At 43.6% G+C, this 22,009-nt stretch overlaps 2 protein-coding genes across 6 annotated transcripts in view; one reads left to right on the top strand and one right to left on the bottom strand.

The window, feature by feature from the left end:
* Positions 1 to 11,456, top strand: part of LOC139259806 (coiled-coil domain-containing protein 148-like) — a 217,185-nt gene extending 205,729 nt beyond the window's left edge. For 4 of the 5 annotated variants that reach the window (XM_070875597.1, XM_070875599.1, XM_070875602.1 and 1 more), the window contains one exon: positions 3,811 to 4,258. In XM_070875597.1, coding sequence (XP_070731698.1) covers positions 3,811 to 3,957 — 147 coding nt within the window. In that variant the 3' untranslated portion in view covers positions 3,958 to 4,258. Of the gene's footprint in view, positions 1 to 3,810; positions 4,259 to 11,250 lie in introns of those variants that run through there. The other variant, XM_070875598.1, reaches the window with a different exon arrangement.
* LOC139259807 (uridine phosphorylase 2-like) overlaps positions 11,195 to 22,009 on the bottom strand; it is a 55,191-nt gene continuing 44,376 nt past the window's right edge. The window contains exons 5-7 of the mRNA XM_070875604.1: positions 13,593 to 13,802; positions 13,197 to 13,343; positions 11,195 to 11,381 (exon numbers count right to left, since the gene is read on the bottom strand). Of these exons, the coding sequence (XP_070731705.1) occupies positions 11,233 to 11,381; positions 13,197 to 13,343; positions 13,593 to 13,802 (506 nt within the window). The 3' untranslated portion in view covers positions 11,195 to 11,232. The remainder of the gene's footprint in view (positions 11,382 to 13,196; positions 13,344 to 13,592; positions 13,803 to 22,009) is intronic.

Below are 22,009 nucleotides of genomic sequence, written 5' to 3' on the forward strand. Positions count from 1 at the left end.
CATGCTGCATAACCTGGCCATCATGAGGGGATAGCCACTGGAGATCGAGCCAGCAGTACCACCTGAGGAGGAGGAGGAGGATCCCCGTCGCCAAAGAGCTAGGAGGCGTCGTCCTCATCGCAACCCTGGAAGGGAGGTGTAGCTGCGTCTCATAGCTGCTCGCTTCAGATAATCCCATCCACACTTAATCCTTCAGCTCCCACTTTCAATGGCCATCGCAATGAGTGCCTTAATGCAGAATTGCCCACTCCCAGATGAAACACCTGGCCAGATATATGTGCCAAAAATAAAGATTTATCCAATTATCCAAATCACTGCAAAAACAGACCATAAAGAACAATATAATAATATTGTTATTAGTTTTTACCCCTTTGCATCTCACTATAATACCTGTTACACGTGATTACCCTAACACTACGCCTAACTGTCATCCCTGTGGCTGCACCATGGGTCCGGGAAGGCTGCTGTGGATGTTGTCTGGGACCTACAGCTGTCCTCCTACGATGCCCTGGAACACTTTTAGGCCTGGAAGGACCAGGTGCAGACTGGCCAGCACCCTCCTGGGAGGGTGCGTCTTCACATATATGGAGGTGCCTGACACCTCCCCAGCAATCTCCCTCCATGCATTATGTACTGGTGGTCTGCCTGGTCTCCCCACATCAGGAAACAGTATTCTTCTTCTGTCCTCCACACCTTCCATCAGTGTCTCCAGCTCCAAATCAGTGACCTGTTAGCTCTCCTTGCACCTCTTACACCAGCCATCCTTCCAGACTCCTTCCCCTCTCAAGTCCTTGCTGCAAACCCTGGCCTTTAAAAAGGCCAGGGAGCAGCTAGCTCGTTAGAAACCCTTACCTGCATGCTGAATTTCTCAGTGGTGATAATGCTCAAATTAAGACAGCCACACCACTGAAAAATCCACTTTGGAAGGGTGAATTAGCACTGGAATCCATTTGTTCACTTTCGGAGCTGAATATGGAGTGGTCCCGCCGCGAAATATTTTTGCCGCTAATGGCCACAAAAAGGTGGGGGGAGCACCAGCTTTCCAGCAGTACTGAATTTCGGGCCCAGGAGCAGCAGTAGGCCATCTGGCCCCTCGAGCTTGCTCCGCCATTCAATAAGATCATGCCTGACCTGATCTTGGCCTCAACTCCACTTCCCTTCATGCTCCCCATAACCCTTGACTCCCTTATCCTTCAAAAATGTATTTATCTCCACCTTAAAATTATTCAATGACCCAGCCTCCACAGCTCTCTGAGGTAGAGAATTCCATAGATCCACGACCCTCTGAGAGAAGAAATCCATCCTCATTTCCGTTTTAAATGGCGCCCCCTTATTCTGAGACTATGCCCCCTAGTTATAGCTTCCCTCCCCCGAGAGGAAACATCCTCTCTGCATCCAAACTGTCAAGCCCCCTCAGAATATTATACGTATCAATAAGATCACCTCTCATTCTTCTAAACTTCAGTGAGTATCGGCCCAACCTGCTCAACCTTTCTTGATATGACAACCCCTTCATCTCAGGAATCAATCTCGTGAACCTTCTCTGAACTGCCTCCAATGCAAGTATATCCCTCCTTAAATAAGGAGGCCAATATTGTACGCAGTACTCCAGGTGTAGTCTCACCAATGCCCTGTACAGTTGCAGCAGGACTTCCTTACTTTTATACTCCATCCCCCTTGTAATAGAGGCCAATATTCCATTTGCTTTCCTAATTACTTGCCATACCTGCACACTAACCTTTTGAGTTTCATGTACAAGGACCCCCAGATCCCTCTGTACTGCAGCATTTTGTAATCTCTCTCCATTTAAATAATAATTTGCTTTTTTATTTTTCCTACCAAAGTGGATAACCTCACATTTGCTCACATTATACTCCATCTGCCAAATTTTTGCCCACTCACTTAGCCTATCTATATCCCTTCGCAGATTCTTTGCGTCCTCCTCACAACTTGCTTTCCCACCTATCTTTGTATCATCAGCAAATTTGGCTACATTACACTCGGTTCCTTCATCCAAGTCATTTATATAGATTGTAAATAGTTGAGGCCCCAGCACTGATCCCTGTGGCACCCCACTAGTTACAGTTTGCCAACCTGAAAATGACTCATTTATCCCGACTCTCTGTTTTCTGTTAGCCAATCCTCTATCCATGTTAATATATTACCCACAACCCTGTGAGCTCTTATCTTGTGCAGTAATCTTTTACGCGGCACCTTATCTAATGCCTTCTGGAAATCCAAATACATGATATCTACTGGTTCCCCTTTATCCACCCTGCTCATTACATCCTCAAAGAACTCCAGCAAATTTGTTAAACATGATTTTACTTTCATAAAACCATGCTGACTCTGCTTGACTGTATTATGATTTTCTAAATGTCCTGCTACTACTTCCTTAATAATGGACTCCAGCATTTTTCTAATGACAGATGTTAGGCTAACTGGTCTATAATTTCCTGCTTTATGTCTCCCCCCTTTCTTAAATAGAGGCGTTACATTTACGGTTTTCCAATCCACTGGGACCTCTAAAGCGTCCAGGGAATTTTGGTAGATTACAACCACGCATCCACTATCTCTGTAGCCACTTCTTTTAAGACCCGAGGATGCAGGCCATCAGGTCCAGGGGACTTGTCCATCTTTAGTCCCATTAGCTTGCCTAGTACTTTATCTGTAGTGATAGTGATTGTTTTAAGTCTCCCCCCCCCACCCCCACCCCCCCACAGCTCCTCGATGATCAATTATTGGGATGTTTTAGTGTCCTCTACCGTGAAGACCAATACAAAATATTTGTTCAAAGTCTCTGCCATTTCCCTGTTTCCCATTATTAATTCCCCAGTCTCTTCCTCTAAGGGACCAACGTTTACTTTAGCTACTCTCTTCCTTTTTATATATCTGTAGAAGCTCTTACTGTCTGTTTTTATATTTCTTGCTAACTAACCCTCATAAACTATCTTCTCTCTCTTTATCATTTTCTTTCGTCATTCTTTGCTGATCTCTAAAAATTTCCCAATCCTCCGGCCTACCACTATTCATCGTAACATTGTATGCCTTTGTTTTCAATTTGCTACGATCCTTTACTTTCAAAGTTAGCCTGGGATGGTTCATTCTTCTCTTAGAGACTTTCTTTCTCACTGGAATATATCTTTGCTGAGAGTTATGAAATATCTCCTTAAATGTTCACCACTGGTTTTCTACCATCTTACCCTTTAATTTATTTTCCCAGGTCACTTTAGCCAACTCTGCCTTCATACCTTTGTAATTGTCTTTATTTAAGTTCAGGACACTAGTTTGAGACCTAGCTTTCTCACCCTCAAACTGGATTTGAAATTTTACCATGCTATGATCACTCTTCCCAAGAGGATCATTTACTATGAGATCATGAATTAATTCCTTCCCGAATGAAGCATGCTTATAACACAGTAACATACAACTTAAATCTTGTCGTGCTAACACAACAAAAGATTGGAAAGTGCATTAAATGCCCATCATAGAAATGTAATATTTCTCATTTGAAGGCAGAGTGGGGGCGGGGGAGGGGAGGGGGGAGGGGGTGGAAGGTGAGAGATGCATGGTGAGAGATAATGATTAAACAGCAGTTATTTATATTCAAGCACCCGGATGTGCCTGTACTAACATGGGAACCCGACAACTCCATGTAAGTGAGGTGCACTCCCACTAACACCAAAGATACTGCCATGATCTCACCCCATAAACTTCTGACTCAAGTAAATTTTTGTTGGTAAATGTAAATATTTCATATTTAGCTTTGAGCGTTAAAAAAAAGCTGTAAAAATGTTTATTTCTGAGCAGGTGGTAGCTGACCCTCGTGTTCGAATTGAGCAAGCACTACGAGAAGCAGGACTCCACAATACTTTTTATGCAAGAGAGGTTTTATCAAAGATCCCTCCAGCAAGACCACCAAGAAGAGACATGGAATCTACTCTTTTTAAGGACTGATTATACTCAAGGTTTATCATATTTTCAGCACAGCCATTTTATCACACAAAGTAGCACCTCGTTTATTTTTTCTAGTTATCTGTTACACTGTCTGCATTCTCTGTAGAATATATTGGCCAGCTCAATCAAGGGATATTTTTCTGAACAACAGAATGGGATGGGGTAGGGAAAATTATAGTAGGAAACAGTTTTAAACCAAGGCTATGTGGTATATAATATAGAGCTAATTAACTACCCAAGCATGCCAAACTTACTGAATTATTTGAAGATGTAACAAAGAAATTAAACAAAATGCAGCTGATGTGGTTTATATTGATTTTCATAAAGGGAAATATGATAAGGCATCATATAAGAAACTTATGGCAAAGATAAAAGTTTGTGGAATTAAAGGAAATGTGGCTATATGAATAGAGATGGTTTGAGGGCAGAGAGCAAAGTGTAGGGGTAAAATAAAGTTATTTGGAATGGAAAGGTTTGATGAGTGGTGTTCTACAGGATAAGTATTGGGGCTGCTCTTATTTACTATATAAATAATCTGGATTTAGGAATTGAAAAAAAGAAAGACTTGGATTTATATAGCACCTTTCACAACCACCGGATGTCTCAAAGCGCTTTACAGCCAACTAAATACTTTTGGAGTGTAGTCATTGTTGTAATGTAGGAAACATGGCAGCGAATTTTTTGCACAAGCAAGCTCCCACAAACAGCAATGTGATAATGACCAGATAATCTTTTTTTTGTTATGTTGATTAAGGGATAAATATTGGCCAGGACACCGAAGATAACTCCCCTGCTCTTCTTTGAAATAGTGCAATGGGATCTTTTACATCCAATTGAGAGAGCAGATGGGGCCTCGTTTTAACATCTCATCCAAAAGACAGCACCTCAGACAGTGCAGCGCTCCCTCAGCACTGCACTGGAGTGACAGCCTAGATTTTTTTGTGCTCAAGACCCTGGAGTAGGACTTCACAGCCACAGTTGACGCTGAGGGAATAATATCAAAATTTGCTGATGACATCAAACTGGAGGATATGCCAAATTTTGACAAAGATTGTGAAAAACCACATAAATAGGCGAACAACATGGCTAATGCAGTTCAAAGTATAAAAGTGTTGAAGCGGAAGGACCTTGGTATGCAGATACACAGATTATTAAAGGTGGCAGTGCAAGTAGATAAGGTTAAAAAAACAAAGGGAATACGTAGTGAGTAGGAGAGTAGGGTTTTGAAAGAGGTGGTTAAAGAGATGCATTGGTTGTCATCTTCCAAAATTCCATAGATTCGAGAAACTTTCTGCAGATTGGAACCCCAATATTTAAAAAAGGAGGGAGAGAGAAAACCGGGAACTACAGACAGTTAGCTTGACATCAGTAGTAGGGAAAATGCTTGAATCTATTGTTAAGGAAGTGGTAACAGGGCATTTAGAAAATAATACTGGGATTGGGCAGAGTCAACACGGTTTTATGAAAGGGAAATCATGTTTGATAAATCTGTTAGAGCTTTTTGAGGTTGTAACTAGCAGAATAGATAAAGGGGAACCAGTGGACTTGGTGTATTTGGATTTTCAGAAGGCATTCGATAAGGTGCCACACAAGAGATTAGTAAACAGAATTAGGGCTCATGGGATTGGGGATAATATACTAGCTTGAATTGAGAATTGGTTAACACACAGAAAACAGAGACTAGGAATAAACGGGTCATTTTCGGCTTGGCAGACTCTAACTAATGGGGTATAGCAATGATTTGGATGAGGGGACCAAATGTAATGTATCCAAGTTTGCTGATGATACAATGCTAGTTGGGAATGTAAGCTGTGAGGAGGATGCAAAGAATCTGCAAAGGGGTATAGAAACTTCAAGGGGATACAGACAGGCTAAGTGAGTGGGCAAGAACATGGCAAATGGAATATAGGGCCCAAGTTTCCACATGATTTGCACCTGATTTTTAGGAGCAACTGGTGGAGAACGGACTATCTTAGAAATCGCAATTCTCCACATTTTTTTTCTGCAGTTCTAGTCAGGTAGAACAGTTCTACTTTGGAACAGAATTTTTTCTTCAAAAGGGGGCGTGTCCAGCCACTGACGCCTGATTTGAAAGTTTCCACAGTGAAAACGTAGTCCAAACTAAAGTAGAATGGAGCCAGTGAAGATTTTTGTAGAACTGAAAAAACCTGTTCTACACATTAAAAAATCAGGCGCAGGTTACAAATTAGGCGTCCAGAACGAGGTGGGGGGGGGTGGGGCGGGGGAACGGAACTCATTAAATTCTACAATAAATCCTTATTTATACTTCTACAAATATTATACAAATAAATCCAACCTGAATAAACATTTATAAGCCAAGAAAAGATTAAATAAACCATTTTCCTACCTGTGTGAAAGTGCTTCAGCCAGGGAGAATTCTGCAGCCGTTCGTGCCGGTGAGCGGGAGGGAGGGAGGGAGAGAGAGAGAGGGGGAGGGAGGGAGAGAGAGAGAGGGGGAGGGAGGGAGAGAGAGTGAGGGGGAGGGAGAGAGGGGGTGGGAGCGGGTGTCGGGTCGGGTCTGGTCGGCGGGGGGGGAGGGGCGGGGGAGCGGGTGTCGGGTCTGGTCCGGAGGCGGGTGGGGGGGAGCGGGTGTCGGGTCCGGTCGGGGGCGGGGAGCAGGAGCTGGCCGTGGGAGGAGCCTTATTCACGCAGCCCCAGTGAGGCCATTGGGCCAGGGCTAGGGGCTGCGTGCTTCGGGCCCCTCCCACACAGTTCGGCGCCTGGAGCTACTGCACTTGCGTGCCGATTGTAGCGCGCATGTGCAGAGGTCCTGGCACTGTTTTCAGCGCAGGGACCTGGCTCCGCCCCCCCACAGCTCGTGCTGGCTGCGCCGAGGGCCAGAGGACCTGCAAGTAGGTGGAGAATACCGAGGATTTTTTTTAGGCGCCGTTTTAGGCGTGAAAAACGGGTGCCCAGCTTGGAGGGGCGCCCGTTTTTTTTCTTGTGGAAACTTGGGCCCATAATGTGGAGAAATGTGAAATTATCCACCTTGGTAGGAAAAATAGAAAAAGAGAGGATTTTTTAAATGGTGTGAGATTGGGAAATGTTGGTGTTCAGAGGGACCTGGGTGTCCTTGTACATGAATCACTGAAAGTTAACATACAGGTACAGCAAGCAATTAAGAAAGGAAATGGTATGCTGGCCTTTATTACAAGAGGATTTGAGCATAAGAGTAAAGATGTCTTACTGCAATTATATCGGGCCATGGTGAGACCACACCTGGAGTATTGTGTACAGTTTTGGTCTCCTTACCTAAGGAAGGATATACAGGAAACTCTCGTTTATCCAGATACAGATTTAACGGAAAACCCACTGTGACGGAATTTAAAATATTGCGTCACCACTTCTCACCGGCTGGCGGCCCTGCACGTAACACTTCGACATATATCATATCCAGATCCTTCTGTTGCAAAATCACTAACAATTGCACAACGTGACACTCACCATGAGCAAGGACTCAGAAAATGTACCGTAAAAATCTAAAAACTGAATACAGAAGTTCGCCCTCCTCTGCCCTTGTTTTGCTGGTGTGTGTGTGTGTGTGTGTGAGCGTTGCTGCAGCTGCTGTCTCTCGCGGCCGCTGCTGACGTTGGGAACGGGGGCAGTCCCGGCACCGGGTTCCAGGCACAGAACGCAGCCCGGAGAGCTAGACACTGGAACCCCGGAGTTAGACAATCTCCTCCTCGAGGCCACCTGCAGCCACTCTCAGTGCAGCATTCGTCCCTCCGTGATTACAGTCCGGGGCAAGTACATGCCTGCTGGCAACTCGATCCCTTTCCTTTTGCAGAAACGATTGTCGTGCATGAACCGTTTGCCTCACACGTTCTCACATTCAAACCACTCAGAACTCTTCTTGCAATTAGTTACTTCAGATGCAGCGACTATTAAGTAGGCGATCACTAACATACCTGTGGGAATTTTGATTTTCAATGAGTTGTTAAATATATATACAAATGTTAACTTTAAAATGTAAACTCGCCCTATCGGAAAATTTGTTTACCTGGAATTGCCGAATCCCGAGCGATCCGGATAAATGAGAGTTTCCTGTACTTGCAACGAAGGTTCACCAGATTCATTCCTGGGATGGGGGGGATTGTCCTATGAGGAGAGATTGAGTAGACTAGGTCTATATTCTCTAGCGTTTCGAAGAATGAGAGGTGATCTCGATGAAGCATACAAAATTTTTACACGGCTGGACAGGATAGATGCACAGAGGATGTTTCCCTTGGCTGGAACAGTCTCAGAATAAGGGGTCGGCCATTTAGGACCGAGATGAGGAGAAATTTTTTCACTCAGAGGGTAGTGAATCTTTGAAATTCTTTACCCCAGAGGGCATTGGATGCTCAGTCATTGAGTATTTTCAAGACAGAGATCGATCGACTTTTGATTATTAGGAGAATCAAGGGATATGGGGATAGTGCAGGAAAATGGAGCTGAGACCTACTCCTGCTCCTAATTCTTATGTTCTTATGTTAGAAGTGGTTAGGAATAAAGTGAAGAAATGGAAAGTGATACAGAGGAGGAAAAAGGCATTGCTGAGTGGCAGATGTACAATTTATGAGCAGAATAACATGTACGTTCTTAATTTAGAAAAGAAGCTAAATGAGTGGTGTAAAAACCAGAGATATCCACCAAGAATTTACTCAGGAAATCTCCTGATTGGTTGCTGTAACTTCGGGAGGAGATTTTAACCCTACCCGCAGCAGAAAGTAGGCGCGTGGGCAATTAAAATCCTGCACCGATTCCTTCCCCTTCCTTAGCTGTTGTCACAGGCTGGACCAGACAGGTCGCAATATCAGCATCCTATTCAATCAAGAGCTGAGCTTCCGACCTTGTATCCTCTCCATCACATAAACTGCATACTTCCACCTCCGAAGTATTACCTGCCACCACCCCCAAATCAGCTATCTGCTGCTGACATCCTGATCCATATCTTTGTCACCTCCAGACACTATTATTCCGATGCTCACCAGGCTGGGCCCCCATCCTTCACCCCCGTAAAATTCAAGACATCCAAAACTCTACAGTCCTAATCCTATCCCATCACAAGTCCAGCTCACTTATTACCCCTGACCTTTGACATTGGCTTCTGGTTCTTCACGCCTTCAATTTACAATTCTTAGGGGCCGAAATTGTCCCTCTCTATAAGGCCCGTGACTGCCGAGTCTCCGCATTGCCCTTCCTCAGGGTCGGAGCTGTAAATGGAACCGCTCCACCCATTTTCCCACCGCAACATGCACATGCCGATCCCTTACTGACCGTCGCTGACCGCTTCCCAAAATTGCCCCCACGGTAAATTGCCCTTTTGCGGAATTGCCCTGTGGGAGCGGTGCCACCGCCGGTTGGTGCCCCCAACAGCTTTTTCTGTTGGTGCACTTCTTGTTGGTCGGCAGCTTGGCCGCCCTTAAAGGGGAGGTGGTGCTGCCGGCGAGGCCATTTTATTTTTTATTGTCGGCCGACTGCCAGGTTGGCCCAACAGTTATGCCGCCTGGTTCGGCCGGGCCGCCAACAGGCAGCCTGGCACCCCGTCTCAGGTGCCAGGCCGCTGGCCCAGTTGAAACCCTCCCTGATGGCTCAGTGAACCGATGTGAAAAATATGCAGAGCTAACAGCGGCCCTCCCCTTTAACTGAAGCGGAGGGACGTTGTTATGCGTCAGCGCGACGCGGCACATTCACTTAGCACTGATGTCATCAGCGATGTTGATGACTGGTCGGGCAGCTGACCTGCTGCAAGGACACTTCCACCCCGCAGCCTCCACAACATTCGCCCCGACCGATAAAAAACTTCAAAGTGCCGAATATCAACGGAGGAGGGCAATTTCTACCCCTTATTCTCATGTTTAAATTCCCTCTCTGTCCCTGCAACTTCCTCCAGCTTTACAAACCCTTCCTAAATTCTCCATTCCTCCGACTCTGTCCTTTGGTACAGCCCCCTTCCCTATGCTTTACCATTGGTGGCTGTGGTTTATGGCTGCTGCTTGCGTAAATGTAAGGTAAGTGGGTCCAGTGGTCCCAATCGAGGATTGAATGATCTAGGTCAGGTGCGGCAGCAATGGGTGAGGGGGCAGCGGCAATGGTGATGGGGGGGGGGGAAGGGAAGGGGAAGCGTTGGTGGCTCCACATTCAGGTAAGTTACTTACCTTCTTAGTTAGCAGGTGCTCCTTCGGGCTTGTTTCCCTGAATGCAGCCAGTAATGCCGTTGGCTGCCTCAAGGCAAACCAATCTTTGAGAGGGGACCTCACTCAGGCATTAGGCCCCTTACTTGTACATGCAAAGGGGCTAATGCCAGCTTCAGGCATGGGCAAATAATGGCATCTGTTATTTGTTCTTACCCGATATGGCGCATGGCTCACTTCTGATCAGAAATATACACAGGCTTCCTGCCCGCCATATTGGGGCCTTAGTCTGAGTAGCGCCTGAAAAATGGACGCTGTGCAGACCCATTTCTGGGCAATTAAATACATCCTTAAGTATTGCCTCTCTCCATGTCAATTTAATTCTGCCAAATAATTTTTTTTTTATCTTGTGTGTAAATGTTTGAATCCTCGTTTACCAGGATTTGGAAAGGAAAGGATTATGAATATTCTGAATATTATGACATTTTTGTTTTCATTTTCAAATATTCAGTAGAATTGTCGTATTATTTATGATCTCAAGGATTCAAGATCTGTTAGCATTCTGATTAGTGTAGGTATTTTACAATGATGCATAATAAACCTCTCAAAAAAAGCCCATAAAGTCAATCATATATTTATTTTCCATGAATGTAAAAAAAACCTATTAAAGTAAATACATTTACATGTAATTAAAAATATTATTTTTGCCAGATCTTTAGCAGTAATTTTGAAAATGTACCATTCTCATTAAAAGCATTTAAGCTACCAAATTACACTTACATTTAAAAATTGGGTTATGCCTTCAATGCATCATAAATAAACTGAGATTAGCTAGGCATTTGCATGTCATTGATAATTTTATCACAACAAGATCCATTTTTATTATAATTTATAGTACAGCACTGAAAGTTTTTACCTACATACAAACTACAACAATAAATGTAGGTAAATCTTTTGCATATTACTGTAAAATGTGATTATTGTTTTGAAATTATGTGCGTTGTCCTTGGAAACATATTTCAGATTTTGAATGAAACATTGTAAATGAATGTCAAGTTTATATATTCTTACAAACCATGAATTCTATTCTTGTATACGATTTACAGTTTGAGACACTCCCGCTTACACTGACACCATTTCAATTATATTTTAACAGCCCAAGCTGTTTTTTTATGAACGTCGACACCAGTTTCTGTGGGCGCTTTTGGTACTCAAGTAGAACTTCATGTGGAGTCGTAATCTGGTCACCATCAAGTCGATTTAATAACGCCACACAGACAACAGCAGCTGAGAGGGAAAATATATTTAATAATATACTTGTCTCACTTTAAAAAAAATGCTGATTTTATGTAATTTCCCAAATAAGTGGAACTGGAATTATTTAGTATTTATTGCTTTGTATTGTAGATAAAATATGTAATTGCTTACAAAGCTTTGGCCTTTTGTAGTGAACATTGTTGAACCATCTGAATTCAAAGTGCACCTATACTTAACACAAGGGCACTAAGAAGGCAGCCTGCCGACAAGGGGGATTTCAATTCTGGGCCAGCGTGTCACCGGCAGCGGCTCTCGGGTAGGTCCTGGGAAAGGGGGGAATCGATCGGAAGGGTTGGTGACAATCGAGAGGGTTGGGTGATTAGGGAGAACAGGAGTGATTGGTAGAGGACTGAGCGTGGCCAGCAACAGGCTTCGGCACTGCCTTGGACTTGGGAGGTGCACAGAGGCCTTGATCCTTGCGGGTTTCCATTGGAAAAGTGATAAAGTCAATAGCACTGGCAAATAAGGCCTCAGTAACCTGATGTCTGCAGCAGGGACCTTCAAATGATGTGACGCATGCACCTTCCCTCTGAACGCTGCCACTTCCTCAACCGCTTCAGTGTTAAGTGTGAAACATTTTTGCCCGAATTCCAGTTCCTTAATCTGCTGTTGTGCCGGATATACAACGCCTATGATAAACACATTCCCTGTGCATGCCAAAGTTGTGCAGGGAATGTGGCACGGATATGATAATGAGCTGACCGTACAATATACAGAGGTCCATTCCTTGTGTTGTCAGCACAGACATTATGCGCTTTTGAGCAGTTATGCCACTACTGTGATAAGACCACAAAGTTTTAGCCGAAACAAAACGTTTGAGAATATAGAAAAAATGTCTAATAAAAAGCATTTTCTCGAAAAGAAACTTTACACGTTGCAAATAAAACCGTATGCAAAGCCTACACTTTAAGAACTCCTTGGCCCGTGGAGCTTTTCTTATTCCTACTTCAAAGGGACACACAAAAAAAAAGGTCAAATGCCACAAAAATATGTTAGGTTTTATCTTATTTTTTATTTTGCATGTAACCTGGGGCCTTAATGAGGCTATGGCAACAAATAGGTACAAACCCTCTAACCACAGAATTGCAGCTCAGCAGGAAACAAGTGCACAGCCAGATTTCCCAATCCTCTGATCACTCTGCACCTGTAGCACACAAGCTCTCCTGGAGCGCAACTTAAAATCTACCCTTAGAATGACGGCAGTAATACTTTTGAGCTACTAGCTGAAAATAAAAGGTTCCGTTGCATTAGTTTAAGAATAGACCAAACATAATAGTTTAGCAAAGGACAAATTGCTTGAAATGTACGTGTAAAATCAAGTTTTCTTTCTGCCTCTTATCCACGAATGTTTTCCATTTTTTATTTATTGGTCTTTGGAGTAACATTTCCACCTTGGAAATAAATCACTTAGCCCATAGATTGATACACACAATAATTTACACAGACAAGTTGGGTCTGTGTAAAATTCTAGCTTACCTTTAAAAAAAAACTCACATTTTGTCCTAAAACTAGACAATTCGATACCTTGATTTCATGGCTTTTTTGGGGAGAATTAATTGAAAGACCGATATTCAATAGAGGAAAAGAAAAGAGCCAAAATGTAAAAAAGGAATCAAACTTATGAGAAACTTTAAGGGCTTCAGGAATTTAAATAACCATGAACTGATAATAATCTCCAGAAACAAATATCTGAAGTATCAAGTTTTTTCACTTCCATTTTCTCAAGACAACAGATAAGAATGTGCCAGCGAATTCTATGCTAACAAATCTTGAAGCAATGCTTACCTTTTAGATCACAACTATGGCACATAGCAGCAAAGACAGTGGACTCCATTTCAATGTTTCTGACACCAGCTTTATATGCCTTTTTCAAATATTCCAACTTCTCTTCATTAGAAAACGAACATAAAGCACCATCCAAACGTCCTTGTCCTGTATCAACAAAAAGAAAAATATGATTTTGTTAAGCATTTCAATTAATTTGGGAAAATTAGCAAAGAATTCTTTCAATTAAACAATTATGTTCGTGAGATTGAGGCTGGGTTATATCTCCTCACTATAATAATGTACTACACTGCTTTTGAAGGTTTAAAATGTTATATTGTTATATTTCTATGTAAACGTTGTTGCTTATTTAGTACAGGTTTTCAAAGCACAGCCAGCGACATTTTTTTCATGTACCTTCATAGAAATCATGGGTGCACATGGTGTTTCCAATGATAATAGGACAATCAGCAATCTGTCTACCGCAGCTCAATAATTCTTGTGCTAGATCCTTATCCAGTTCGGTGCTTCGAGTAATTACTTTTCCCAGAACCACTTGTTCAAACTGAGGTTGGAAGAATGAATCGACTGCTGTACCTGTAATAACCACAGTCCCGGGATCCAAACCTGCAGAACAAACAGCAGTTCTATAATAAAATGCTAAAAAAGACATTTCATATTTTATTAGCGAACAGATCTCTATAGTGTATTGCATTATGTCACACATTATCACTTTTTCAGGTTAAATTTGCCAGGTGAAGCTCCCAGCATGGAATCCATCAAATAGTGGCACAGCTCAAAAATAGGTTTCGCAGCCCACACTCCTGTCTAGTGAGGCTCCATGCCAGGAGCTCTGCCTTGCAAAATTTACCCTTTTAAGTTTTGCAAGGTAAAATTCAAATCTATCTATATCTTTTTAAAATTCTTGCACATTTCTGCCCAGAAACATCCATTCCAATAGTCACAATTTTAATACTACATTTCTGTCAATATTTAATACTGAAATTCTTTATATAAACATTTATATTTTAATTTCTGTGTAAATAGTTGCCTGTCATTGTTGAACAAATTAAATCACTCAAAATACCTCAAAAAAACTTATTGTCCCTTTTTTTTCATTAATTGAAACTTATAATGTCCAAAATAAGGTTTCAAACAAATTTAAAAATATATATTTCACAACAGAATAATTAAATTTATCCATTAAATTGTCTTTTATGTCTGGTAATACCTTAATTGATTTTTTTAGTTTACTTTAAGGCCGCAGCCTCTCAAAGGCTTGGGCTTTGACTGTATATTTTTAACTTATAACATTTATTCAGAGCTTTCAATCATCTATGCATACTGTTTGCAGGATTTCCCACGTTCAATCTGTGTATCAATAGGAGGTGAAGATGCTTCCTCATCCTGACAGGATCTGAGTTTTTTGTTTTTCCAAAATCTTTGAAAAAGTCTGGAGATTGAATTTTCAAATTTTGTATTTCAGGCAACTGATGACATGTACTGTATACATATTTACAGTTTTGCTTTTCTGTTACAAACTTCCTTATAGGCAACCAGCACCTGTGAGAGGCCACCATGTGATCAGTAGCAACTATTATTTTGGTACAGGTATCGTTGCTGATGAATAAAAATAATTACTGGTTACAGAGAATGGTTTGCCGTTTATTGTTGTTGAAAATTCAGTTAAACAAATCTTTCTTTTGAACCATTTTTGATGTTTACGTATTTTTTTTAAACTTAGAAATTACGCAGACAATGAATTTTTGAATGTTTTATGAGGTATTTTTTATTTGTTTATGGAAATGTATGGTTATTAAAGACTGTATAAGTTGTTAAACCCACCAATAATACACAAAATTTTCAGTTTTTCTGCTCATGCCAAAGGACAGAACATTGCACACCCACAGCCATGAATGTTCTGTCCATTAATTAATTAAGAAGCATAACATCTAGACTTAAATGTTTTAAAAGCAGGAACATAAAGAAAAAGACTTGCTGATGTATTGTGGTACAGGATCATGTTGAATGGCGGTTCAGACTCGAATGGCCGAATGGCTTGCTCCTGCACCTATTTTCTATGTTTCGATCAGGCACAACTCAGAGATATTTTCTGTGGCCTATAAGACTGATGGGTTGAGGGAGAAGGTTAATAGACAGTAATATGGTTGGGGCCTGATGGTTCAAAAGAGGTAAATGACTATTGGGGTTTTATTCTCATCGCCCATCCCTCCCACAAGGCTATTAGACCCTGCTTTCCTAATCCTTTCTGACTCTACCCCACCCAATGCTCTAAAATATCATCCTGAGTCCTGCTGGATCCCAGAGCCCCCACCCCAGATTTTCTCTCTGACTCCCCCCAACCCCATTCCCAGATCCTAGAAACTCTACATTTAATGATCACAAACCCCTAGTCTAAATTCCTAGTACTACTGGATCCCAGAGCCACAGCATGCTCTGAGACCCTGTGATCTCCTTCCGCAATGTTCTCATATCCCAGGATTTTTTTCCCAGTGATCCCAGATCCAAGAATCGGCCCCAGTGTTCCTAAAACCTCCTTCTTCAGTATTCCCAGGACTTTGCGACCTTCTTCCTAATGGTCCCAGACCCTGAGACCCCTACCCAGTACTACCAGACTCCAGACTCCCTTCCCAGCACTTTGAGGTCCCAAGACCATCCTCCATGTTGACAATCAGTATCTGGTAAAGCTATTTGACATAACAGTTCTGATTTCCTAAAACCTCGACTCATTGTGAGCAACACCAGAGAAAGCTGGTAGTATTCATTTTTTTTTTAATTGCATGTGTTTTTGAGCAAGAGTATGGCCAATAGTAACTATGTGACTTTCCCAAGGTGAGTATCACTTTCCGGCAATCCCATTCATCAATAATAATCACTTTCTCGTCCAGGAAATTTAAGGTAATTTAAATTTTCCATTGCTGTCTCAGTGGAGATTAAATAACACAGCGCGGAACAGGAGTCAACACTTGCATCAGTACTACATCATGTTACATTTACCCACCCAGTGAACTAACAGGGCAGCCAGTTGCTATTTTTATTGTTACAAAATGGATCAACAGTGCTTTTTGTTCTGGGCAATTGAAACAGTCTGTCATACTGGTAACATAGAAACGTAGAAAATAGGTGCAGGAGTAGGCCATTCAGCCCTTCGAATCGGCACCACCATTCAATATGATCATGGCTGATCATGCAACTTCAGTACCCCATTCCTGCTTTCTCTCCATACCCCTTGATCCCTTTAGCCGCAAGGGCCACATCTAACTCCCTTTTGAATATATCTAACGAACTGGCCTCAACAACTTTCTGTGGTAGAGAATTCCACAGGTTCACAACTCTCTGAGTGAAGAAGTTTCTCCTCATCTTGGTTCTAAATGGCTTACCCCTTATCCTTAGACTGTGACCCCTGGTTCTGGACTTCCCCAACTTCAGGAACATTCTTCCTGCATCTAACCTGTTCAATCTCGTCAGAATTTTATATGTTTCTATGAGATCCCCTTTCATGCTTCTAAATTCCAGTGAATATAAGCCTAGTCAATCCAGTCTTTCTTCATATGTCAGTCCTGCCATTCCGGGAATCAGTCTGGTGAACCTTCGCTGCACTCCCTCAATAGCAAGAATGTCCTTCCTCAGATTAGGAGACCAAAACTGTACACAATATTCAAAGTGTGACCTCACCAAGTCATTGTACAACTGCAGCAAGACTTCCCTGCTCCTATACTCAAATCGTCTCGCTATGAAGGCCAACATGTCATTTGCCTTCTTCACCGCCTGCTGTACCTGCATGCCAACTTTCAATGACTGATGTACCATGACACCCAGGTCTCGTTGCACCTCCCCTTTTCCTAATCTGCTGCCATTCAGATAATATTCTGCCTCCCTGTTTTTGCCATCAAAGTGGATAACCTCACATTTATCCACATTATACTGCATCTGCCATGCATTTGCCCACTCACCTAATCTGTCCAAGTCACCCTGCAGCCTCTTAGCATTCTCCTCACAGCTCACACTGCCACCCAGCTTAGTGTCATCTGCAAACTTAGAGATATTACATTCAATTCCTTCGTCTAAATCATTAATATATATTGTAAATAGCTGGGGGCCCAGCACTGAACCTTGCGGTACCCCACTAGTCACTGCCATTCTGAAAAGGACCAGTTTATTCCTACTCTTTGCTTCCTGTCTGCCAACCAGTTCACTACCCACGTCAATACATTACCCCCAATATCATGTGCTTTAATTTTGCACACTAATCTCTTGTGTGGGACCTTGTCAAAAGCCTTTTGAAAGTCCAAATACACCACACCCACTGGTTCTCCCTTGTCCACTCTACTAGTTACATCCTCAAAAAATTCTAGAAGATTTGTCAAGCATGATTTCCCTTTCATAAATCCATGCTGACTTGGACCGATCCTGTCACTGCTTTCCAAATGCGCTGATATTACATCTTTAATAATTGATTCCAACATTTTCCCCATTACTAATGTCAGGCTAACTGGTCTATAATTGCCTGTTTTCTCTCTCCCTTTTTTAAAAAGTGGGGTTATATTAGCTACCCTCCAATCCATAGGAACTGATCCAGAGTCTATAAAATGTTGGAAAATGACCACCAATGCATCCACTATTTCTAGGGCTACTTCCTTAAGTAATTTGGGATGCAGACTATCAGGCCCTGGATATTTATCGGCCTTCAATCCCATCAATTTCCCTAACACAATTTCCTGACTAACAAGGATTTTCTTCAGTTCCTCCTTCTCGCTAGACCCTCGGTCCCCTAGGTGATAGGAACTTGTGATAGGAACTTGCTATTTTTTTGAAGAGAAAATAAGAGCTCCATTCTTCCCTTATCTCAGTTTCTATTAGGCCTCCTCAGCATATCCCCAATACTCGCGTGTTCTGTTCATAGGAGGAAGTGTAAAATTTGCTGCAAAAATATATTACTGCTAAAACAAACTTTGTTAGCAGCATCATGTCAGGGGCATATTTTGCCAATGTCTCTTGCCATGTAATTTAATACCAATAACTGGAATTCACCACTAAAGTATAAAAAAAAAGAACTTGCATTTGTAAGGTACCTTTCATGATGTCAGTTCATCCCAATGTGCTCATAGTAAATGAAGTGTAGTCACTGTTGTAATGTAGGGAAGCACGGCAGCTAATTTGTGCACAGCAAGGTCCCATTAACAACAATAAGATAAATGACCAGATTTGCAAGGTAAGAGACAGAGAATAGGGATAAAAAGAGTGTGCTCAGATTGGCGGGATGTGACAAGTGATGTTTCCTAGGGATCTGTACTGGGGCTTCAGCTTTTCATCGTGTGTTAACTTGGCTCATGCTCCCTTGAGTTTCGAAGGTTGAGGTGTGATCTAATCAAGGTATTTAAAATGATTAAGGGATTCAGTAGGGTCGATACAGAGAAATGATTTCTTCTGGTGGGGGAATCCGGAACACGAGGGCATAATCTTAAAATTAGAGCTAGGCTATTAAGAAATGAAATTAGGAAGCACTTTTTCATATAAAAGGTAGTGGAAATCTGGAATTCTCTGGAAGCTGTGGAGATTGAAATCTTCAAGACTGAGATCAACAGATTTTTGTTAGGTAAGAGTATCAAGGGATACGGAACAAAGGTAGGTGAATGAAGTTGTGGTACAGATTCAGCATTGGTCTAATTGAATGGCGGAATATGCTTGAGGGATGAAATATGTTCCTATAATCTATTTTAGTGATGTTGATTGAGGGGAAAATGTTGGGCAGAACACTAGAAGATCTCCCTTACTCTCCTTTGAATAGTGTCATAGGATATTTTATGCCTAGCTAAGTGGGCAAACAGATGAAGCCTCAATTCATAACCACTTGAATCTACAGTATCAACTTGCTCGTGTTAGGGCAGCAGTTTAGGTGATATTCATTAAAATTCCTAAAAGCTGTTCGAACATTTGCCTTATATGCCATAATCTTAATCTGTATTAAGATTTTGCTGTTATTCAGAAAGTCGGATCACAGTGCGGATTTCGTCTTCTACAGGGCACACGGACATGATCTTTGCAGCGCGACAGCTGCAGGAAAAATGCAGGGAGCAGCGCCAGCCCTTATACATGGCCTTTTTCGATCTTACAAAGGCCTTTGATACTGTCAACCGTGAGGGCTTCTGTTTTGAATGCCCCCAAAGGTTTGTCAACATCCTTCACCTGCTCCACGACGACATGCAGGCCGTGATCCTTACCAGTGGTTCCATTACAGATCCAATCCACGTCCGGACCTTTCAAACGGCTGTGTCATCGCCCCACCCCTCTTCTCAATCTTCCTCGCTGCCATGCTCCACCTCACAGTCAATAAGCTCCCCGCTGGAGTGGAACTAAACTACAGAACCAGTGGGCAGCTGTTTAACCTACGCCGCCTCCAGGCCAGGTCCAAGATCATCCCAACCTCTGTCGTTGAGCTGCAGTACGTGGACGACACCTCGTCTGCGCATATTCTGAGGCTGAACGCCAGGATATTGTCAATGTATTCACCTAGGCATATGAAAGCATGGGCCTTACACTTAACATCCGTAATACAAAGGTCCTCCACCAGCCTGTCTTCACCGCACAGCACTGCCGCCCAGTCATCAATATTCACAGTGCGGCCCTCGACAATGTGGACCACTTCCCATATCTCGGGAGCCTTTTTATCAACAAAGGCAGATATTGATGCAGAGATTCAACATCGTCTCCAGTGCGCCAGTGCAGCCTTTGCCCGCCTGAGGAAAAGAGTGTTTGAAGACCAGGCCCTCAAATCTACCACCAAGCTCATGGTTTACAGAGCTGTAGTAATACCCGCCCTCCTGTATGGATCAGAGGCATGGACGATGTACAGTAGACACCTCATGTCGCTGGAGATATATCACCAACGATGTCTCCGCAAGACCCTGCAAATCCCCTGGGAGGACAAGCGCACCTACATCAGTGTCCTCGCCCAGGCTAACATCCCCAGCATTGAAGCATTGACCACATTCAATCAGCTTCGCTGGGCAGGCCACATAGTTCGCATGCCATTCAAGAGACTCCTTAAGCAATTGCTCTATGTGGAGCTCCTTCATGGCAAATGAGCCAAAGGTGGGCAGCGGAAATGTTACAAGGGCACCTTCAAAGCCTCCCTGGTAAAGTGCGACATCACCACTGACACCCCGGAGTCCCTGGCCAAAGACCGCCCTAGGTGGAGAAAGTGCATCCGGGAGGGTGTTGAGCTCTTCGAATCTCAATGGCGCGAGTGTGAAGAGGTCAGGCGCAGACACTGGAAGGAGCATGCGGCAATTCAGTCTCACCCCCCTTCCCCCCAACGAATGTCTGTCCCACCTGTGACAAGGTCTGTGGCTCTCGTATTGGACTGTTCAGCCACCAAAGGACTCACTTTAGGAGTGGAAGCAAGTCTTCCTCGATTTTGCCTATGATGATGATTGCAGAAAGTCAAGAAAAACTAAAGTGCCCTTCATCCTTTTTAGCAAGATTTTGGAGGATTGTATATAGGCTAACATTAGCATCAATCAGAACCATCAGATACCAAATTTAATCAACAATTGGGACAAGAAATCCTTGAAGCTTCCAATCAATACTTTTGAGATCGCTTCTTGAGCCAATTTTGGTGGGGAAAAATGTGTTTGTTTGGGTGAATCTGAGGGGGGAGGTGGGGCAGACCCGGGTCCCGCCCATCCCTCACATGCCCCGTCCCCTCCATTGTCCCTGCCCCGCCCCCCGCCTCCCCCATCCACCCGGCTCCTTGTCCAATGGGGCGGGCGCATGCAAATGAGGGGCTTTGTGACATCGCCCGACCGGAATCTCCCACAAGTTGCCTTCTGCTGGGGAAAATTGTTTGTTTGGGTGAATCTGAGGGGGGAGGTGGGGCAGACCCGGGTCCCGCCCATCCCTCACATGCCCCGTCTCCTCCATTGTTCCTGCCCCTCCCTCCCCCCCTTGTCTACCCAGCTCCTTGGCCAATGGGGCGGGCGCATGCAAATGAGGGGCTTTGTGACATCGCCCGACCGGAATCTCCCACAAGTTGCCTTCTGCTGGGGAAAATTGTGTTTGTTTGGGTGAATCTGAGGGGGGGGGGGGGGTGGGGCAGACCCGGGTCCCGCCCATCCCTCACATGCCCTGCCTCCTCCATTGTCTCTACCCCTCCCCCCCTTGTCTACCCGGCTCCTTGGCCAATGGGGCAGGCGCATGCAAATGAGGGGCTTTGTGACATTGCCCGACTGGAATCTCCCACAAATTGCCTTCTGGTCGGGGGGGAATGGGGGGCATTTCAAGCGAAAGGCGGGGGTCTCCCACCTTGTAATGGGTGACAATGCAGAAAAAAAATGTGGGGTGGTGGTTTTGTGGTGGGGGGTGGTGGTTATCTCTCTGTAGTATAGTGCAACTTGTTGGGCGGGTCATCGCATTCCATTGATAATTCAAAGCTGCGTGTGTCAGTCCCCTTGTGTAGGATTTCCCTTTTTATAAAAAGGCTCCCCGAGCCTCCTGTCGGCCTGGGGTGCATGTGGGGTGGCAGGGCGACGGGGCACTGCAGCGTTAATGTGGTCGTGTAGCGTCGGTCAGATCCAGTCGGTGTTGGGAATACACAACAGCCCAGAATTGGAGGAGCGCAGAGATCTCAGAGGGTTGTAGGGCTGGAGGAGGTTACAGAGCTAGGGAGGGGTGAGGCCATGAAGGGATTTGAAAACAAGGATGATAATTTTAAAATTGAGGCGTTGCTGGACTGGGAGTCAGTGTAGGTCAGTGAGCACAGGGGTAATGTATCATCTGCAAACTTCTTAATCATACCCCCAACATTCAAGTCC

Source organism: Pristiophorus japonicus, chromosome 3, assembly GCF_044704955.1.
Source record: "Pristiophorus japonicus isolate sPriJap1 chromosome 3, sPriJap1.hap1, whole genome shotgun sequence".
Taxonomy (NCBI): Eukaryota; Metazoa; Chordata; class Chondrichthyes; family Pristiophoridae; genus Pristiophorus; species Pristiophorus japonicus.